This window comes from Lates calcarifer, linkage group LG9, assembly GCF_001640805.2.
Source record: "Lates calcarifer isolate ASB-BC8 linkage group LG9, TLL_Latcal_v3, whole genome shotgun sequence".
In the NCBI taxonomy this organism is placed as follows: domain Eukaryota; kingdom Metazoa; phylum Chordata; class Actinopteri; family Centropomidae; genus Lates; species Lates calcarifer.
The window spans coordinates 9,999,517-10,022,231 of NC_066841.1; the positions used below are offsets into that span (position 1 = coordinate 9,999,517).

General features: G+C 38.7%; 1 protein-coding gene across 3 annotated transcripts; it reads right to left on the reverse strand.

Moving 5' to 3' along the window:
• Nucleotides 1-4,482: 4,482 nt before the first annotated feature.
• LOC108879834 (calsenilin) lies at nt 4,483-22,566 on the reverse strand. 3 transcript variants are annotated; one of them, XM_018671241.2, is made up of 10 exons: nt 22,413-22,566; nt 18,547-18,642; nt 15,399-15,573; nt 9,287-9,411; nt 6,709-6,778; nt 6,353-6,423; nt 6,135-6,242; nt 5,949-6,053; nt 5,191-5,253; nt 4,483-5,078 (listed from the first exon to the last, which is right to left on the reverse strand). In XM_018671241.2, the coding sequence occupies exons 2-10, from the start codon at nt 18,550-18,552 to the stop codon at nt 5,031-5,033; spliced, it is 771 nt and encodes a 256-aa protein (XP_018526757.1). In that variant the 5' UTR covers nt 18,553-18,642; nt 22,413-22,566; the 3' UTR covers nt 4,483-5,030. The 3 variants fall into 3 exon arrangements, with proteins under 3 accessions (XP_018526757.1, XP_050928853.1, XP_018526758.1); XM_051072896.1 differs by lacking the exon at nt 22,413-22,566 and adding an exon at nt 18,821-19,138 and having other exon boundaries at nt 18,547-18,636; XM_018671242.2 differs by lacking the exons at nt 15,399-15,573; nt 18,547-18,642; nt 22,413-22,566 and adding an exon at nt 10,766-14,086.
• Between the last annotated feature and the right edge of the window lie 149 nt (nt 22,567-22,715).

Genomic DNA, 22,715 nt, shown 5'->3' on the forward strand with positions numbered 1-22,715 from the left:
TCTTTACCTTTAGGTTTTGTCAAGCACATTGTAGCTGTGTTTCAAAGAAATGCTACATAAGTTAAGTTTGCAGGCTGTTAATAATGCCATTCCAAGTAAATGTCCAGTTAAAAGAAAAAATGTGCATTTCAGTCTGTTGAGAGTGTCCAGGAAAGTCTGTACTTTGTAAAGTTCACACACACAATATTAAGTGTGTAGTAACTTATATGTACTATCAAAATGAAGAGTCACATGTGGTGCTGTCCAAATACTTGCAAAATATAATTACACAGTATTACTGGAAGTGGTCATATATGCACCCTTTTATTCTGATGAGTCTTTATTTTGGTCTTAAATAACTAGTTCTGCTTCACATGTCTTTTATTCTTTTAATCTCCCAGTTAATTGGTTTTCATACTCCACCTAGCAGTTACCACAGTTACCAGTTTTTGTTGATTCTGGCAAAACGATTTCAGTTGATTTGATAAAAACTATTTGACATTTTCATATTGTCTGGGCTGTAGAATATCTGTAAAGTGCACTTATTTCCCTTTAGGATTGGATATTCTGTAACTGCATCACTGCACTCACACTGGGAGTACAGATGTCTGTATGGATTCTTTAGATTTGACAATTGTAAACACTTTACTCATCAAATAATAAGACTAATATGATTTACTATGGTTTGTCATTAATGTGTGTGTGTAAAATAAAGTATGTAACAAAACACTCACATATTCTCAAATTTGATCTTTAAAGTTATTAAATATTTACATTATACACAATAACATTAAAAGTATAGAATAAACCTCCTTAATTTGTAGTTACTTGCAGTTCATCTCTCACCCATCATTTTCATGGCAAGTTTTTGTTATTCTGCTTTATGGATCATTTGTTCTAAATGCTGTATATCAGCAGTTTCTGGATCAGACAGCATTTCTTAGGCAAGACTTTTTAGTTTTCTTTAGCAGTTTGATATATTTTGTTGAATGAAAAAAGGTCAAAATCTGCTCCAATTATAAGCTGATCCACTGACAAGTTTAATTAATTAAAAACAAAATAGTTTAAAATAATTTTTCAAGTAAAAATGACATTTAAAAAAATGGAACATCCATATTTTATGGTAATAGTAGGTAAATTGATTGTTTTGGGGTTTTGGACCATTGCTTCGACAAAATAAGACATTTGATGACATCAGAAAAACTCTTTTTGAATGTTTGATAGACCAAATTATTATTGAGAAAATAATTGGCAGATAAATTAGTTAATGAAAATAATCAATCACTGATTGTATTCTGTAGTCAAAACATGTTTGTATTTCCTACAGTAAAGTGTTGTATGGGCATGCATTTTGATACCCAGCCAAAGTTCCAAAGCAGTCTATTTTTTGTTGCCCTGAAAGTTTTCAGATTTCAATACGTCAATCCTGGAAGAAGCTAGGTAAAATAACCACCATATGTCTGTTTTTAATTGCAGAATGTACACTTCCCTGAAAACCCCTGCAGTCTCAAAATGACTACAGACATAACCTCAGTGTCCTAAATGGTAGCTATAGCTCCATAATCATATAAAGTTAATATGACAAACATAATGATCCCATATTAAACAATAACTGACAGGAAGGATCATTTATTCAAAGGAGCTTTAATTTGATCTGATTTGATGATTCATCCCAATAATCAGAGGTTGAATTAAATGTCTCTTATCCAGGCTGCTATAAGGAATGACACCACATGTCCAAATGCAAGGAAGATGTTAGTTGTGGGAGCAGGGGCAGCTGTGTTAACAAAGGCTCTCCACAGAGACTGATTACGATATCCTTGGCCTTCGCTGTAGTAAAGCCGTTGATCTTGCTCAGAGGTGGCAGTCTTATGGCTGTGATGATGCCCAGAACCATGCTTAGGCCGACCAAGGAACCCCAGCCCGTATCCGGTGCCTGTGCCTCCCAGCACACCGGCCGCCGCTGCCCCTGCCCACTTCAGGCCCTGCTTGGGGAGGCCTCCACTCTGGGAGGGAGGCTCTTTGCCACCACCTTTTCCTCGACCTTTGAAGCCGCCTCCACGCTTGCTGTACACGTACTGTGCACCTGGGCACAGCGCTGCCATAAGCAACAGCCAAACCCACAGTGAGACAAGCTTCTGCTGACCAGCCATTACTGGAGATCTGTACCCTGCAAAAACACACCAGCATGTATTAATAAGTGACATGTGGAGGCTGAGGGAAAATAACCTGAACATTTGGTTTTATTAAAGCTGATAATATTGGAATAACATTGCTCTGTCTTTCTATTTTCTAATAATATATAAATTTATTTATTTGAGAGACAGAGAGAGAGGAGTTAGTAAAATCTCTTGGCTGTCATCCAAAGTGGTATTAAAGCTTTTGATTTAGCTCACTGCACATCCAAAGTCACATGCTCACCAGCACTGACACAACAGACATCCAGAAAGATCCTCATGCTCTGTCAACACTGGGATTAGCTGGGCATTATGTGTGTGATGCATATTTCTCCCATTCATAATGCATTTGTTTCTTCTTTGATTACGACTATACAATAGGTTTTTGCAAAACATAAAAGTGGTTGTATATGCAACTATTTTGTATGTAAGTCATTGCAATTAATTTGAAAAGAGATCACTCAATCACTCAAGTTTCGCTCTAACAGGTAAAAAGCGTTGAAAAACTTCTGATATGACTCAAAACCATCTTGCACTTGACAGAATAGAAATGCAAAGAATATAAGTCAAAAGTTTTATTTACCTTTCTGACCGGTCACGCTGAGTGGTTGTGATGTTGGAGCAGCAGTCCCTTCTCAAACCACAACACTTTCAGTACGGCAGAGGTGCTGCATGTTGGCTTTCAGCATCATTTCCATACCAACATCTACTCAACAGAGTCAGTACAGCTCCTCCCCAAAACAAATCCTGCATTGCCATTGGTTCATGATCAATAATACAGTACAGGTTCAATGATTTTTGATGATGGTGGCATTTTGCATACAGCTGTGACGCCTCGTTTTCTTTCATTATTCAGCAAATGCAAAGGCTAGTACAAAAACAACTTGTCTGCATTGGACTTACTATTATTATTTTCTATCACATGCCTGTAGGGCCCACCTGTATGTTTGTACTTTAGTTTATCAATTAAAAACGTACCTGTTTTTGCTTGCATGATTCTAATGCTCAACAGTTAGTTTGGGAAATTATTGGTTTGTCGCTTTAACTTGTGCCCATTTGCAGTGAATGATTCTATCATGCACTGCAATGGGCACAAGTTTAAACAAAGAATACTTGTTTTCAGGATTAATCTGCATTGCTGCTTTTATTTTAGAGTGAAAATGTATGAACTATTTCAACCAGAAATCTAAATTCTGTGATAAGGTTTTACAGTACATATTGGACATGGATACAATTTTGAGAATTTTCTTAAATCAAGAATGCACTTGCATTCATGTGTTGTTATATAGCTCTCACATTAGTTTTGTGCATCAAAACCATTACAGTCAGTTTCTCAACATCTCATATAGTGGTTCTTCTTACAGAAATAATTCTGACATTCTGTTTGGTAGAAGTTTTGCATCACAATAAAAAGTGATGTATTGATTTTGTGCTACTGTGCTATAATCAAAATATGTGAAATCCATAACTAAAACCTGTTTAAAAAACTAAAACTTCAGTTTTTTAACCTTTGAATGCACCACTGATACACTAATAGACTGTAAGAGATGACATGTTTGTGATCATCAACTCTTATCCAACATTGATGGTTCATTCTGTTCATTTTGTCATGTTGTTCTCTGTGTATCAAGATGTTAAAGAAGTTATTTGGTCCAGAGGAACAAGTTTGTATTCATCAGTGAGAACATGCTTTGGTGAATAAAAGATAAGATTCATCACACACAGCGAGAGACGGAACATTTTGTGCAGACAATAAAATGAACAACACAGCTGCCAGAAGCAAGCAGACTTTAAGAATCTGAGCTTTTTTCATGGGAGATGTCAAGAGTGTGTCGTAAAGAAATATAAGAGCCCCGAGGATGTAGAACAAGAGAGATGATTGTTCAGGAATACAAGACAAGTCAAAAAGCTAAAAATCTGTCTGTATGAATTTTTTGTGTTGTGGATTAAGAGGATCCTTGAGGGCACAGATGACTGCAGTTCTGTTCAGTTTAACTCATGCAATGCTTTTTTCCAGAAAAACATCTGCAAATGACTGCATGTAGTAAGTTGCAAAGAATTTTGTTTTTGCAACTTTACATGTCCACAACTTCACATGCAGTCTACGACAACACATTTGATGGAACCATTTGTTAGATATTAAAAATCTGTATAGGGTAAATATGACCTTTACAGTATTTGATTTTGAAAGCGGATACACCCCCCCGCCTTATGAGTTGTCCGAGTGAAAACTAGTACAGATAGATACAAACACGCTCAAACCTCCACATGATTTAGCATTTAGAGCATCTGGTCTCTATGAGGAACTGCAGACATAAAAAAACAGTTGATGAGGGGAGATATTTATTTCAGCAGATTTTGGGTCAACATGACAGTGACTGGGTATCATGTTGACACAAAAATCTTAAGAACTTAGAAACATGATTATTTTCTTTACAGTATAATACAGTAACAAAGTACCATCCAACTTATGTCCAAGATTCAAAGTGGTCAACAATAAATAAATACACCCTTGTTTGTGTTCAGTGTGGTTTGCATCACATGCTTTGATTCGTTGGGCTGGCACTCATGCTCATCTGGCAAAGATGAAGTTTTTTTTCACCACATTTGCTTCATGTGCAAAAAGAAAATTGAAAAACTGTCATGCAAAGAAACATCAAACATATTCATCAAGTGATTTGGTGAATTCTGAACACTTCTCTGCACAGAACAGTTTTAAATTGGACAAATAATAGTGTTCAACCATTAAAATGTGTCCAATGTGTTGCATGACCCAGTTTTTCTCTTTTCGGGATGAATGAAGTTATTTCAGGCCCAGAAGCTTGTAGCTGGAAGCACTATGCAGCGTCACTGATCCATGTCCTTCTAAAGAAACTAAATTACGTTCTCAAAGAGCTGCATGGAAGCCATTATATTTTCATCCTGTTGAGAAAATAAAAACAGATGCAAGAGATGCATGTGCTCACTTGGTTCATTGCCAGTAGTTTGAAACTTCAGTTTTCCCACATCAGACTTAGTTTTATAATTGATTTACCTTTTGGCAGGTTTCTATGAACTCATCTATAGTCACCACTCCATCTCTGTTACGATCCATTTTCTGAAAAATGTCAGACATGTACAGGAGAGAGACCTTTCATAGACGAGTAAAATGCTTTGTGCTTGTAAAGCTGATGTAAATATTAACTCTCAAGGATATTCATCTATGTCAAACAAGAGTCATGAAATCACAGTGATAAGGTGTGGGTTTGGAAGAAGTTGAGCCTCAGATTTGTATTGATATGGGAATCCAGAGATTACATGACCAATCAAAAGTTGAGGTGGAGTTTAAAGTTTTTGTTTGTATGTTTTTCAGAAACCCAAAGATAAAGTCTAGTTTGTGAAAGTAAATTAGACATTAGAAAAAGAAAAAGTCTGAAGTGGACTGAAGGTATGGGTGAACATAAGATTTTTAATTGTATTGAACAGTTTCAAGATAATTGACTTTTGTCCACTGCTTGTGATGCAGTTTACGAAAACCTAGCTTTCATTATGTCATCTGAAAGGCAATGAGCCAAAATGATTCACATTTGCATTTGCAGTGCTTTAAAAGAGCAGGTGTGGTACAGGCTGAGGTTAGATTTTTTTGAAAAGGGGTTTGTTTGTGAAACAAATTTGTAATTTTTCTGTTAAACTTCACTTACCTTTAATGAGGGAATAACCGAGTGTCATGGGTCAAAACACTATGGCGATAATAAAGTATAGTAACACAGGTGGTTTAGACTGTGTGGTTTAGTGGATTCAAAGATAACACACCTGGAAGAATTTCTCCACGTGCTCGAAGGGGGAATCATCTCGTACACTGGGTAGAGTATACCTGCCCATCATGTCATAAATGGATGTCATTATTGCCAACATTTCCTGCAGGAAAAACAAAAATCTGTAAGAATCAAGACACTGCAACAGATATTGATATTTTTCTTATGAGAATTTTGAGTTTACCTCTTTAGTAATGTAGCCATCCTTGTTGATATCGTATAGATTAAACGCCCATCGGAGTTTCTCCGTAACAGAGCCTCTAAGCAACACAGACAATCCTAACACAAAGTCCTGTAAAACAAAGATCATTGTTGCTTTCTTAAGACTAAAACTTAATCCATGTCACCCTTGATTACAGGAAATGAGATGTCAGCATGACATGCAGACCTTGGAGAACTCACCTCAAAGCGGATGGAGCCATTTCTGTCCATGTCAAACGCATTGAACAAGAAATGTGCATATGTGGTCGCATCTGCGAACAAATAATGGGCACACAGGGTTGAAAATTAACATGAAATGTTGTTGATTAATTGGAATACCCTTGTAAAACTGATTTTTTTATTTCAGCCTGAGCTAATTCTGGTTAGTAAGACAGATATACTGGTTTGTAAAATAAGCTCAAAACTGCTATTAAAAGTGGCAGATTTACAAAAGCAGAAGTAGGAGCTGGCAGATATAAAGTGCATTAACTGAACCTTTATGGATATGAGGTCAGTCACTCTTCTATATGTTTGTATTAACAAGTTATACACTGTACCTCCTTGAGGGAAGAACTGTGAGTAAATGGTCTTGAACGTTTCTTCATCCACGAGTCCACTGGGACATTCCTATGGACAGGTAAATAATAAATAACATATTGGTTTGCAGTGTACAAACCTTTTCTTAACAGGAGCTTAATACTACACTTACTGACAAAAAGTCAAATTTCCCTTTATCGGTGATTAAAACTGCAATTAAAATAACAGTTTAGAGTTTTTGTGAATTACAGAGAACACTGTAAACATCTAAAATTGAAATAAATCTCAGCCTGTTCTGACTGAAGTAATCAACTACACTTTCTGCAGCAGCTCCACTGTCAGTCAATCTGCAGAGGAGTAGCATAATCTTCCAAGATTAAACATTTAATTATTCTGAAGTGTTTCTACATAGCTTTGCAGAGACTTGCTTTTCCTCTTTGTTAGAAACTGTTTTTCAGCACTGCATCTGATGAACCCACTCTCTGCTCCTCTATGCTGTGGTACAATCCCTCACTGCAGTGCAAGGTTATGATCACTAGAGGGTGATGAGAGCAGGGAATCTAGTAGCCATAGCACGCTGAGTAAAATTTGTCTGCAGCCTTTTGAGTTTTTCATTAATCCACAGAACACAGAGACCCAGAGGCAGAACAGCACTAAACAACCCGATGGCACATGTGCGTAAGTGGCTGAATTTCTTACATCATGTTTAGGTTCAATTCAAGGGAGGATGAAAGTGATGCAAATAAAGGGAAACAGTTCAATATCAGTGCAACAAGAGCACAGAAGCTGGAGAGGCCACCATACAGCTGCCACCAATACCAGTGAGAATATTTCTATGATCACAAGCCAAAATTGTGAGTCATTTTAATCCCCCATGCTTTGAGAGAGACTGTGTGTTTCATTGTAAATATTATCTACATGCAAATGCATGACAGGTTTTCGTCATTTCCAAAAACCTGTAGCAGCTGATTTCACTAATGACTAAAATCCACTGCTATGTGAATCCTCTTATCATCGACACAGCTGGAAAAATACAGGTGGAACTAAGAATATAAACTGTGGCTCTGTTCAGCTGAAGTGTTCCAGAAAGCCCGAGGCCTGGTACACAATATGTTATTCTTATTGTTTTTCCTACTAAAAACCTCTGCTGTGAGAAAGGTATCTTTGGTTACTCAAAGGGTTACAATGTTTTTTTTTTTTAACCATAACTCATGTGTTTCCTTAAGGTCTCACAAATCCACACACTTTCTTTAAAATGTTGCAGTTTTGTTTACATCAGCTTGTGGTCTTCTACCTCTCTTCTTTAATGGCACCTTGCTACCTTTAATGGCACATTACAACCACTAACTGTCGATATGCATTACCTGCGTCTGCACTCGGCAACAAAACAGGTATCACGTCACCCCCATGCTTGAGCGTGTTTTGATAGAACACAAAATGGTGCCAATGGTGCCAGTGAGGGTCACAAACTCCACAACGTACCTGTAGTCTATGTGCAAGTGATTGATCTTTATAATGTCTAAAAATGCAATTAAACAATTTTTACCACTTTAAAGATGTTGATAAAAAATTTAAAAAATACACTTATGTGGCCAACATGCACAAGAAGACCAAAAGTATGTGGACACTCCTGTGTACATTTGTGTTTTTCAAGGTTTTGAATAGACTCCTTGGTTCCAATTAAAGTAAATCTTTAGACCATCTGATCTTTCTCCCATGAACTACTGAATAATCAAAACATATTCAAATAAAACAGCTTTGAGCAGCTGTTGAACTGGACACACCCTGTGAACAAATGCAACTTGACAAATGGTTGCAAGAAGTTTTGTTTTAAGCTGTCAAAAAACCAAAAGGGATGAGAACCACCATTCCAACTCTGTGGAAACAGATGTGGGGAAGGCCAAAGCATGGTCCACTCAGAGACACTGTATACAAGAGTTCAAACAGCTCACCTTTATCCAAAAGGTAATGTAAACAAGGAAGGTGAGGAGGAAATTGGTGAGGGGTGGAGTCAGCAGGCAGGTAGAGATCAACAGCAGGCGATCAAGACAAAAAGGGAACAAAGGAGCAAAGGAGGGGCAAAGGAGAGAAGACTGACAGACTGGAGGGAAAACAGGCACAGAGGCTGGAAAGCGACAGCAGGAATGGGACAATACACAACCTGGAAGAGGACAAGAGGAAGCGTGGGCCGATACATATACCAGAGGGAATGGTGGACAGGTGAGCAGCAGGGTGTGGAATTATCAGGTGGCCGGGAAAGGCGGGAAGGGCTGGGTTTAAAAAATGTTTGGGTTGAACTGGTATGCCAACAGGGAGCTGGGCCTTATCTCCCAACATCTGATCTCACTAATGCTCTTGTGGCTGAGTGGGAGAAAATTTCTGCAGCCAGGTCCCAGAATCTTGTGGAAAGCACAGAAAAGTGGAGGCTGATAAAGCAGCACATCAATGCCCAGGGTTTTGGAGATGTTTTATATCTACTTATGGAATGAGAAATATTTGGGTGGATTCAGTTGAATTAATTATTTTTCTTATTTCATAATTAATCAGTCTGAACTGTGAATCGCTAACCCCTCATTGTTTTAGTTAAAATTTTCCTACATTTTTGAAGCCTCTGTAAAGCGACTGCAGCTCCTTCCTGGTGAACTGGGTCTGGGCTTGGAGCTGTTCAAGGCCCTCCGGTTGGTGACGCACCATGGAGAGTTCAAGGTCACTGTCACTGCTGTCTGTCAGAGGGAAACAGAGAAACCGGGGGTGGGGGTGGGATACAGGGGGGCAGGGGGGAAGAAAAGAGGGAGGAAATAGAGGTAAGACCAGAAAGAAATAAAAAGGAAAGGAAAGGCAGGGGAGAAGTTGAATACTAGAAAATCAAATAGATGGGAGGCAAAAAAACAAAAACAAAAAACATACAAATAATAATAATAATGAATAAATAAATCAAAATGACTGCACATAACTCAAAATGCTCACCATCTTTATACAAACAAAATATAAATTTGAAAACAAAAATGGAGAGGTTTAAGAAGGAAAGGCGAGACAAGGAAATGGGTGGAGATAAAGGGGGTAAGAAGAATGTACAGTAGTGGATATAAGTGAGAGAAGACAATGATTCAGAAGGAAGGTGTAGAGAATTTTTTACAGAAAGGGGGGAAAAATATGAGCAAGAAGAGCTTGCAGCTTGAAGAAATGTTGCAAAGAATTAGGGTGGAAATAAGCAGATATACATGCTAATTCTCTCTTACAACCTGGCAATTAAATAAAATTGAAAAAGTAAAAATCAAGGAGCATATAAGGAGTGTTTTCAGACGCAGCATTTAACTTGGAATAAAAGCATGTGTTATTAACTACCAGTGAACCAGTATGCATGACATCAGTATAATGCGTCATAATAAGTGTTATCACATAACACTTGTGTCTGACAAGTCTAGATGCCCATTATAGAAAAATAGGTTTATTAAATGAGCCAAAGGGTAAAACTGACAAATTCAGTTTAGAAAAAAAAAAAAAAAAATAGGGGGACGGCAAGTGGGATAAAATGAAACTACCACTGGAGGTACTCACCATCTTTACAAGAACAATATGCAAATAGGAAGTTGAAAAAGACAAAGGAGATATTGAGGAGAGGTGATGAAGAAATCAGAGGGGAAGAAGAAAGTTGCAGGACTGTTAATAGATTTGACTCAAAATCTACAAGTTACTGAAATTTTTACCAACACAGTAAACACACTATTAAAGGACAGAGTGACATTTTGTCAAGTCTGTCTTAAAACAACACTTGCATACTAATATGTACATTAAAAATATATAGTGTCAGCTATTCAAATGTAAGAGGGGGGGACATGAGATTTTTTTTTTTTTTACCTCATTCAAAATGTAAACCTATCTTTGTGACTACAGTTACTCATAACTTTAGCATTGCTATTACAATCAACACAACTGAATAACAAAAAAGTAACATTACTGCTCCTGTGCTACACAGAACATCAAATAGAAGTACAAGAAGAAAACAATGCAAGAATAGAAGTTTTAACCTACAAAGATCCCATTTTATTTTCTCCAAACTTTCACTTTTTGTCTTACCTTCCATTGACAAGGGCTCCCAAATCCCAAACTGTTTGAGCACAACAATAAACAGTCCGATAACAACAGCAATGGCAATTATTTCCATGCCCTCCAATCCCATTGTTGCCTTGCATTAGATATAAACCTGTCCGAAAGTCGTTTTTAAAAGACTTAATTTTAACAAATTCTTTTCTGATCTGTCTCTAAACTGATCATTTGACAGAGCAGTTTGCATCGACATCCCAGCGTCACCTGCTGCCATTCATCTCCTTTCTCCAGCCGCCTCCTTTTTATCAGTGTTTTTGTACCGGCATCAGCAGTTATATTCACTTAAAAGAAACCCCTGACTTTAACCACTGACCAGTCTGAGAAAAAATGCTATTAGAGTGACGGAAGAGCATCCTCCTTTAAGTAAACAAGTCCAAGGTCCATCATGTGCTCTTGCAAAGACGTATGAAATTCACAAAGTCTTAATCCCCCAAAATGATCTGAAGCTATCTCCACCTGCAAAAGATCCATGTCTGTTGCTACCCTGCAGCATTTTAAATCCTGGCCAGGTCATTTTAGGATCTCTCCCACAACTCCCATCAACTCAGGGGTTCCACCCCCCTATTCTCTCCATCTCCTTCCACTCTGTCCAGAACTGCAAGTGTGTGTGTATATATATATATGTGTGTGTTTGAGGTCGGTGAAGCTGGGGGGAGGTGGGGGTTGTTACTGAAGGAATTCCTTTACTGATAGTCTCTGATTGACAGACTAAGCTGTCTTTATTTGCTCAGTCATTTCAAGGATGCAAAGCTGTAAAACCAAGCATTGATCCACATCCGCTGATGGCTGGGATATGAACAGCACTTAGAGTGTAGGAGTCTGCCCTGCCCTTTGTGGCGCTGCTTGTGTCTACTGGGTTGTTCAGCGATTGCACAGGCTCGATAACTCTGAGCTGAAAAACAGCGCAACCATTGTGACTGTAAAAACAGTGCTTTGTTTAGGACATCGTAATTAGGAATAATAAAGCTAGGGTGAAATTAATCTGTGCCACAAAGCTGCACTGCACACCTTAGAGGTCAACCTCTAACTTCTGTAAAATGCTGCTCAGAACATACATGAGCATTCGCAGTCTAAAGAGAAGTTGTTGTTGAGATGTGAACAATTATGCTGTGCTGGAAGACAACAAGAGTAAAGACGCATATGAGTACAGTTCACAACTGATGACTCTGCACAACATAATGGACTCAGTTTAAGTAGGAAAGGGGGGTGGAGGGCAAATCAATTGTTGAGAGGTAAAATATTGGTCCTAGAACAGGCGGAGAAAGCGGGCCAGAGATGCATTTCAATGGCTGGGGAGGGTTTATGTAAGTTAGAGACTCTAAATGGACTCAACCTTAATGTCTGAGTCAAACAACTACTGAAATAACTAATGAGCTGTGCTAGTGCCACTCCAAAAATATATCAATACTATGGCTAAAAAGCACTACAAGAGCAGTGTTAAAGTTGTTAGAAATTTGTATGTTGTGGTTTTGATGTCATTTTCTCCACAGAACGAATCCCATTCTTGTGGATCTTTGATGAGGGTTTAAAATGTATAACACAGAGGCCACAGCATTAAGATTTTTTGTGTTTTTGGAGTGCCGCTATCCCAGTCATTCTCTAAATTGCTGTCACTTCAGCAGCGCACCCACTTAAGTCAGAGGAAGTGCACCTGTCTTGCATTGGAGCGACTTAAATATTCTTTCAAAAATAATATGCTTTACTTTACCTTTTATGAGTCAGCAGAGTGTGACCTATGAAGGATCTCCTATCTTATAAAATTCTGCCAGATATCCCTTGTGCATTTTTTTTAATGTGCGTCATTCCTACCTCACCAGGCAGAAACACACACAGCTACCACTCGGACATACAAGATGTATGAGCTCATGATTGTGGGCACTCGCCTGCCATAAAAATAATGCAACATTATACTGTTTAATGCACCCTAAGTGCTGATCTGTCCATGTTCTTCTATTAAATACAGACAAGAGTGAGGTGGCTTAAGCATGCAGAGATGCAGACAGTGCAGCCATCAGTCTCACCATCAGGCTTTAATGACTGCAGAGAGAGCAACATTACAGCTCAGAGCCTGAGCACATCAATCAAAAACTATGACACGAGTTCTTGTCATACAGTTGAACACCCTTAACTGCGTTCTTTATGAGCTTTTTCTTGGCACACTCCTTTAGCTTCTTAATTGCTTTCTGGTATGTGAGTTTTGGTAAGAAATGACCTTTCTGAAGAGGCCTCATTCATAAACCTGGCAAAGTGCAGAGGAAGATAGGAGGGGGCTTCACCTGTCCATCATACACTTTCTGTTCAGGTGTCATTAACATTCACTGCAAACACTAATTACTTGAGGGATTATCAACTAAATGGCTTTGATGGCTGTTATAAAGAGCATTTATACTGCAGGATTTCCATTATCAGTACGCTATTCAAACCTTGCCTGATCTCTCCTTTACAACTAATATGATTTGACAGAAAGCACAAATGTTTTCACTCTTTATAATACTATATGACAGATAGCTCTTTCTCCTATTCAGTTACGACTGTGCCGGAGGCCCAGCAGAATCCACAATGAGGATTTATTGCATATTTGCTCATTGACATTAAATATTTTGAAAAATGCCCCTTTTCTTTTATGAACACCAAAAGATAACAGTTCAAATGTAGCCACAAAACACAGAAACTTAACACAGCCACACAATTTCTGTAATCATCTGTGCAAGATAATCTTAGTTAAGTTAGAAAAGGACGTTCAAATAGACCATATTGTAACAGCGCACCAGTGAGTTTGCTGATGTTTAATGAGCAGTTTTGACTGTCAACAAACTACTGGTGGAAAACTGGAAGAACACCCAAGGCAGTGTGACATTTTAAGTGCTACCTCTGCAGCACATTGTAATTACAGCCAAACAGACGCTTAAAAACCTTTGTTTTCGGATCTTTAAGTTTTGAAGTAAAATGTAAGTGCAACATCCTCTGCTGAATCCTGCTGTGTGGTGGCAAAAATATCTGTGACTTGCAACTATATTATCCTCACTCTCATAACTACAGAAACAGTAAAAGTATAAATCAGGTTTTTCTTCATTAAACGACGACTCCGTATTGTCCAGAATATTTTTAAAAAAATCAGAGAAGTAATGTTTTTGCAAGCATTCCTCAGAAAACCACCGACCATTCTCAGTGTGGTTCTCTATGACATACACCCTTATTAACGGTGAGTATAGATCACCCTCTACTGTAGAGAGACAGAGCTGCAGGAGAAATGGAGGTGGTGTAACATCTACAGACCAGCAGATGGCGATAACATCCTATGAAGTGGAGGAGAAACAGTATGTTTAAAAGGCAACAAAAGTTTCTGTTTCAGGAGTTAAATAAGTTTGTCGAATAAAAATAAAATAAATGCGAGAAATAATAGTGAATTCACAGAGGGCAGTGCTGACAAGATTTTAGTGATTCAGCACTTAATATCTAATGGATTCCTGAAGGCCTCATAAAACAAAAAATCAAAACCATTTCTTTACTGGTTAGGGATTGGATACATAATTGCATTATAATTGTAAAATGTGCCAGTTTAATGCGCAGAAAACTTGGAAGTGATGGTCTGTTAGCCATTAGAGCATTTGTTCTGTTACTGTTTTCATCAGTGTCCTGTCCAAGGCACACGGCCATCTGTCTGTTGGCAGAGAGAGAAGTCAGCAGTAAATGAGTCTGGATGACAACAGCAGGTCATCTCTGGAAAACGAGTGACTTTGTCTGCTCATCACCGTGTTTTTCACTGAGGCTGACTGAAGCATAAATCAGAAAAATAATCTAATAAATCAAACAGACTGCACATTAGGGAATCCAGAAAAAATTGTGATATTGGCAAGAAAGATTCTAAAATGTCTGTGATGCCTGGCGAGTGCGCGTGCACCACAGACTGTCTGCCCACACAGGAGGGCAATGTCAATAATTTAGATAGAAAACTGGGGCATGTAAGGGCAGTCAGTGGAAGACACTGTGCTCTTCATCTAAAAAATGTGCCACTTTTGCACTTGTGATTCATAAAAATGGATAAAGGGAATCCATATATATATATATATATATATATATATATATATATATATATATATATATATATATTCTTATCAACTATTTTAAATTCAGAGTATGTTAATAATAATAATTAAGACTGAAACCGGGATGAAATTATTTCTCATAATTTCTCAGCGGTGAGATCTGCTGTGTGTACAGCAAATATTAGATGGGGAAGGAGAAATGTGGAGAGGATCAAACTTATTCTATGAAGCAGGGTCAGAAGTTAAAGTGAAAGTGACAGCCATCCATTCACTGACTGATTGACTGTTAAAATGAAGTGGCGTTTGGTTTCGCTGTAAACACTGAGCAGAGAGAGAGAGGGGTGAAAACAATGCATTTTAAATGTAAGTCTATAGCTACCGTAGATACTGCAGATGCTTTAAAATTCATGTATTCTGTAGGGCAGGAGATTGAAGGCCTAACCTCCTGCTGTATCTCCCTCTTCCCCTGCTGTCACATACAATCATGCAGATATTCAATATACTGCGCCATTGCTTTGGGTGTTTGCTTGGTGGTGAGTCTCTTTATGTGCCTCTACCTGGCCCCTGTTGTGTGGTGCTGGCGATGATCCACTTGACGAGACAGCACTTCATCAGAGATTTACGCGAGAGCCGCGGTTTCTGCCACTTGGAGCCCTCTGTCTGTCCGCCCGGGTTTGGATCTTTTCCATTGGCATCAGGCAGCAGGCCGCCATCCACCGCCTTCTCATCAGCCTGAGGAAATACAGAAAAGAAACTGTCCTCTGAGAGAGATAAAGAAAGATCTCTGTGCGCAGATAGATAGACTTTATGGTGCTTATCCACTGTCAAAAGCCCAGGCAAGAAGCATCACCTGACCACACCTCAGGGCAGGGAGAAGAAAAATCAAAAAAGCCCTAGTGTACACTACCTGCTTAGCATCAAAAAGGAAGACATACACTGTTAGTGATTAGCTGGTGAGCATGGTAGGGCAGTTGGTAGTTAGAGAAAGACAATATTTGAAAGGAGAATGAATGTACACTTTGCGGTGGGTTGGTTCTTGGTTTTGGGTGGGCTGACAGAGTTGACTGGTTGGGGTTAGAGCAAAGGCTGTTATCAGGTTACAGTAAGGTCAAACACAAACAGATGGGAGACAGACTTCAAACAGATAAGGCCATGTCTCACACAAAACACAATGTAAGCACATCTCCTCCTAACTTGCCATAACTGCCTTTTTGGAAAATTACATATTAATGAAGGTTTTTAAACATATAGTGGTACAACATAAAACCAGGTTTGGTTCTGGCAAGTGAGATAGATATTATGAAGCAGCAGAACTCTTGACAGCTGGATCAGCAGCTGACAGACAAACAGCCAGCCAACAGGACGAACAGATCAGTACCTCAGTGATCAATAAGCTGATACTCAAACACTGCTCATTTGGTAATGACACCAGTAAAAGTGTTTTTTATAAAATGCACTTTTCTTTATGAGGTTGCAGCTCATCTAGAATTCTCTGCACTCTTTGTTCCTTGTGCCAGCATATTACTACACTGCACGTAGGAAGGAATCCATTTATGTCCAGTAGATTTGTAAAAAAAAATGTTTTTTTCTTGTGTTATTCAGATTAAGAAATGGTAATATGTATTAGGTGTGCTCAGTTTCTGTAAAAGGAGAGAAAGTACTGGAAAAGGTCTAATATTCCTGTAACAGGAGCTCTTCAGAGAACAGAGACACGCAAGCTCTCATGTTTCCAGTTATTTTCACCATCATAGAGCATCTTCTTATCTCACACTGGGCAGCGTTTCTATATTCAGATTAATATTTCAGTGGTGACCAAGCTTTACATTTTCAAACATAACTGTAAAATAATCAAATAACACTTGTATCATGACAATTTTCAGGATGATAACTGTGATGCTTTTTGGGCTTTGTGTGTTTGGTCCTCTTTCCATTCTGAATAGTCTGTTGTCTCAGGCAGCATCTCTTTGTTGAGCATGTGTTGACTCACAGTCATTGTCAGTGTTATTGTACCACTACATGTTCAGCTTTTCCCACAGGTTTAGATTTGGTCTATGCACGGCTTGTTACCTCCTTTTATTGTTTAATACTTTCAAGCCAGTTTGATTTTCCTTTGGCTCCTCTTGGCCTTTCTTAATGCTCCTGTCTCTTTGTCTCTGTTAAGTCTTTTACTTGCTTGTGAAAAAGGGCTGTATGAATAAAACAGCTTTCTTTAAGAGGTTGCCAAGGATGTAATGTAAAGAGTTTGTAAGGGAAAATAGACAGAACTGCTATCTGGGGATCTCTCCTTGGTCCTCTATTTGAATATGAAAGGATGCCAAGGCATACAGAGCATCGAGAATGTCGCTCAATAATTCACACTCCTTAAAACTGCATCAATAAAAGATCAGAGTTAGCTGCCATGGTGAGGTGAGTGATGACTATGAGTAAAACAGACAGGCACCTGACAGGCCGTCCAAAAGTCGACATACACAACAACTGAACACACTCATAGACATGCACACAAACATACTGCATGCAGCCATGCCAGACACACAATCACACTTAAGAACTAAATATGCATGGGTGCGTACTCAAGTGCATAAAGCAGTCTCATTCATATATGCAGCATATATTCTTCTGCAGTGTCTAAAGCAGAGTTTCTTCAGACTTCAGTGATATCAACTTATTATTTATGTATTTATTTAAAACCTTTATAATAAAAGGTGTTTTTATTATATATATCAGTCATACTAAATTATCTGTGATCCCATAAGAATTTCTGCGACCCCGCCCCCAAGTTTGAAAAACCTATGTGTGACAGATGTGACGAGAGGATCACTTGGGGTCTTAACATCCACAGTCCTGCATTATTAAAAAGAAAGAAACCATGTGTGCTGAGTAGTGAGATGCTCCCTATGATCATGAAGTCATCATGAACACTGTGGGTGACCATCCTCCACTGATCATCACATATGCTACCTTACACTTACACTTACACACACACACACACACACACACACACAAGGAAGCTCATGGCTTTTTTAATGAAATTACAAAAAATCTGTTGTGTGCTGTTCTGGCTTAACTCTTTACCACCTGTCACGTCCCTACCCTGCTTTACACTCTTTTATTTCTGTTTTGGCCTCAGGTTACATTTGAGACTTCACCAAATGACAAAAGAAACAAACACATTAGTCTCTGTCTTGAGGTCAGCATGCATGATAATTCTCTTTAAAGTTTGAAATCATAGAACTGTACTTAAGAGTTTTTTTTTCAGTACATCTACATCTCAAAGGGATAAATATCGCTCTTTTTATTTATTTTTTTTTTTTTTACCACTCTACATTCCTCTGACAGCTTTTAGCTACAAAACTTCTGATCAACAAATACAACTTCATGCATTTTTATAGATGAAAATAGCCAAGAGTGATTTTTTTTCAATATCGGGGTATTAGTCGAAAGGTCTGATTACATCTTCCACCAGTGGAAATTACAGTGCATGCCTTTAAAATATATGGCACAGAGGTCTTTCTCTGTAATATTCAGCTGAGTTTGAAGACTTTCGGTGTTGGTGGTTTACTCAATAGCCTGCTGTTAAGTTCGAGTACCACAGGTATACAATAAGCACACTCAGCAGTATCACCATGATAAATCTTTCTGCACGTTTATAGAATCTATTGTAGCAATAAGTGAATTAAAGCAAAAAGTAATACATGTTTACTGCACCTGCATTGCGTCGCTGTTTGTGTTGCTGTTTTGGGGAAAAAATCGCTGCAATCCTCCTCCGCTCGCGCCCCTCAACCGACCCTCTGCGAGCTGCAGCTGCATGCAAAGAGAAAGAAAGGGAGAGGGAGAGGGAGAAAGAGAAAGAGAGAGAGAGAATCTGAAGGAGGAGCAGAACTGCTCTGATCCCCGAGCTTACGCGCTGAGCAGAGGACGAACACTATGAAACCATAACCATCACATCTACTTGTTGCAGGTCAACAGAAGTTGTTCGCACCTGAAGAGTCAAAGTGTGAAAAAAAAGGTTCAGTGACTGAAGCGATGTGCGAGAACCGTGATCCTCGGCAGATGCAGTAAAAGAGCATCAGTTCAGTCATCGAGTGAAGAGGAGGCAAAGGCTTTATAGAGCGACAGAAGGAGCGAGGTGTGGACGAGGTGTTTGCATCGTGACAAATGTTATTAGAAGTGCCAGACATATTCTAACGCGCGTTGATGATGTGTGGGACCAAACTCAGACAGACTCTCAAAGGAAATTAAACTGGATTACTGTGCTTCTTACTCACACACTGTCCAACTAGATCTGCTGTTTTATATCTCAGTGTGCTTGTCTCTCTGTATGAACCTGCTCAGATATAATAATAATGATTTACAGGATAAAAATGACAGCATCTCATCTTTAATTTTTGGAGCCATTTGAGATATGAATATTACAATATTCATTCAGTGCTGGTCTCCCTACAATGTAAGGGTGAATTTAAGTTGGTTGGGTGGTTGAATTGTTCTGGCCCCATCAACATTGAATAAACAAGCTTTACATCTGCACTGTTCTGACTCCACAGTGTCAAAATGGCTTCACGCTGCAAAATCCCTTTAATTTGACTTTGAATTTTGAAATTACAGCCCAGCAGCGGCACACTTTGTTCTATGCACCTGTTTCCATCCATGGTTTCACATTAACTTGAAAGGTAAATGAATACGAGAGCAGGAAGCTTCCCAAAATATGCTCTGACATTGCTTCTGCATCTGTTAAAGTGCCTCTTCTCAAATTCTATGAAAGTCATGAGGAGGAGGAGGAGGAGGAGGAGGGCTTTTTCATTTGTTGGGAGGAATCTGACAACAGAGATGAAGACTAAAAGGGAGGAAGCGAAAGAGAGACAGATGGGTTGGATGGTCTAAGTCTGTTTAGGCATTAGCAGTGAAGTGTGCATGTTAGCATGCGCATGATGCCAAAAATGATTTGTGGTTATTGCTTCTACAAGTCATGAGGAAGCTTGCATGAAGGAGATGCTGTCCATCAGAAAAACACATTTTTATCTCACCTAGTTTTAGTATTAAAAATGAAAAAGTTATAGAGAAAGTCTAATAAGAAAGGACAGGGAGTGAACATGGTGACTGAGAGATAACAAGTGTAAGGTGCACATGAATCTGTAGATGAAACTTGTTTTGGTTTTGTTTTCTATGAATTCTGCTTAACAAACTCTAAATTATTTGCTGGTGATATGAGAAAGTTCTGCATATTCCAGAAATGGAAAGTCTGAAACATTGGAGCATTTTTCTTCAAACAAGAATTAGTCTACATCTGCAGTTTAGCAGCTGTAGACTGTGAGGCTGAACTTAATAGAAGAAAATTCAGGTATCACCAAAGTGCAGGTTTAATTCTCTGAGGACCATTAATGTCTCTACAAAATCTTGTGGTGATCTGTCCAATAGGTGCAGAGATATTTCAGTCTCAACTGAAGTGGTAGACCGACCATCACTGCCGCCCCTACAGCCACGCTGTCAGCATAGGATTATCAAAAATGTATTCATCATTTAGTTAATTATACATCATTGCCCTGAGATAATTCTCAGTCATCAGAGAACACATTGATTGAAAATGTTTAATATCTGTCCCACTGTTACATTCTTCATAACAAAACAGGCAAAAGTCAATATTTGTGGACTGCGTGTCCTTGGGCCTCTTATCTTCCTACAGGTCTGTCTCACTCCTGCAGACACTGAAGTTATTTTTAGCCTCACAAGTTCCAGAGAGCCTCCAGTTTCCCTGGTGCCTTACACATCAGCTCAGGGTTTAATTGAGGGTGTGTGTTTGCCGCAGATGCGCCCAGCATGTGCGTCTGTGAAAGGAAGTTTCTTTTATTTTCTCTCTTTCCTCATAAATCTTGCATTTTTTTGGAGAATTTGCCACAAACACTCACACGCATGGCTGCACGCATTTGCACACATATTCACACAGCTGTGCCACAAACATCCACTGCTATTCATCCGTTTGTGTGATAAGAGACATGCACATAACCTTGACATGTGACATTAAAATCCTCTGAATAAAAATGTTGATATTATCATAGTTTACTGTAACTGTGTATGTTAGGATTTAGAGCAGATGAAGTTACACAGCCTCACAGCAAAGAGGACATTGAAGGTTTGCTGTTGTTATAACTCTTTCCCCAAAGGTCCAAACACAAAGCAAAAATATATGAGTCAAAATTAAAATCTCCACAACTATCCCAATAAACAGAGCTATACAATAAAACACTGTGGTATGACATCTAAAATCTGACTTTAGTAAGAAATGCAATAAATAAAAAACACATTTTCTCTTCACTGAACTGCTTATGAACAACAGAGGGTTTGTTTTATCTCCTGTGTCTCTTTGGCCACAGGATCTGGCAATTTTCAGTCTTTTTGGGCAGGAGGAGAAGTATTTCCCGGAGGGACAGATCCCTGAATCCTATTTCCCCTTGTCTTCCTGTCCTGCTACTCATCCTTTGACTTCCTCTGTCTCTCTGCACTGCTGCTATCAATTCATCTCCAGCTCTTTAACTCTACTGTTAGTGAAAAGCAAAAACTGCCGTAGTATTGCATTAAACAAACAATAAGTATCTATGCTCTTGATAAATTCCATTCATAGCATCCAGACAGCTTCCAGTTTAAAGATTCAGCTAAAATGTTTTAACTTTCTTTCTCAGGCTGGATGTGAAGTTGCTGAAAATATATAATATAATCATTTACCCTCTGCTGCACCCCACTCAATTTTTCAGAGACCCATGAGGCTTACAGGAATCATAATGCCAAAGCATTTCAACATTTTAATTAACTCAACCATCCTAATCTGTCCCCTGTGTTAAGCTGCTCTGAAGATGCTGTCATGGTCATTTTTATTAGGAACCACTGAAGGTTACAGGTTAATTACAGTGTGCGTCATCACTTATTTTTACTGAATGTGAAATACAGCAGATAAGAGTTTCACTTCACGTCGCCTCTCTTTTTGCCTGTATTTCCCAGCCATAGCACATCATGACTAAAGCAACAGTTTTGCCATAAAACACATATCTGACCTGATTTACAGCAGGTATAGGAATCAAACTGATGGCATACTGCGTGCGTCCATCTTATTATGTTGTTTCACGTTTGATTGGTATGTACATGTTTGTCACAGAGCCACCAACATGGCCTCTGCTGTCCAGAGAATTTATCATATACTGTCACTGTCAGGTGAAAACTGTGTATTCCCAAATTTCCTGATATTGAAATTTTCAGTCAAACTGACAAATCAAATGTTCATATATGGGTTAAAAACATTCTCCTACATAATCATGTGTATTTGTGATGTTTTTCTTTGCTGAAGTTATGAAATGATAAAAATGCTGATATTATTATGTATTTGCATATAAAAATCACCAAGACCTCACCAATAAACAGAATTACATTAAAAAAAAAAAACATGCTTTAAAAGCATAATGAGAGCAGTTTTTCATTTTATGAGAACACAATGTCAGTTCTGCAAAATATTAGTCTGTAAAATGTTCTGTGGTTGTAGAACAAAGATGCAGGTCACCTGAGACATGCTGCTGTCCAGGGCTTCATACCTGTAAATATTCAGAACCACGGACAGCTCCTGCAGCTCTTCAGCACCACAGACAGCAAGTGATGTCCGAGTTCACATCATATCATCATAACCTGGGGCTCCTGAGGCACAGCTGCAGCACATCTGCCAACAGTCAGAGGAACCCATCAAACCAGAGAAGACCAGGGTGAGCTGCTGTGGAGACCTCACTGATGTAGCTATCATACCCATCTCCTCTTCTTCCTTCATGGATTCATCCTTCCACCAGGTCCTGGTCACTCTGTAAGCTCAGTCACGTTCTTTGCTTCAAACTCTGTGTGAAACA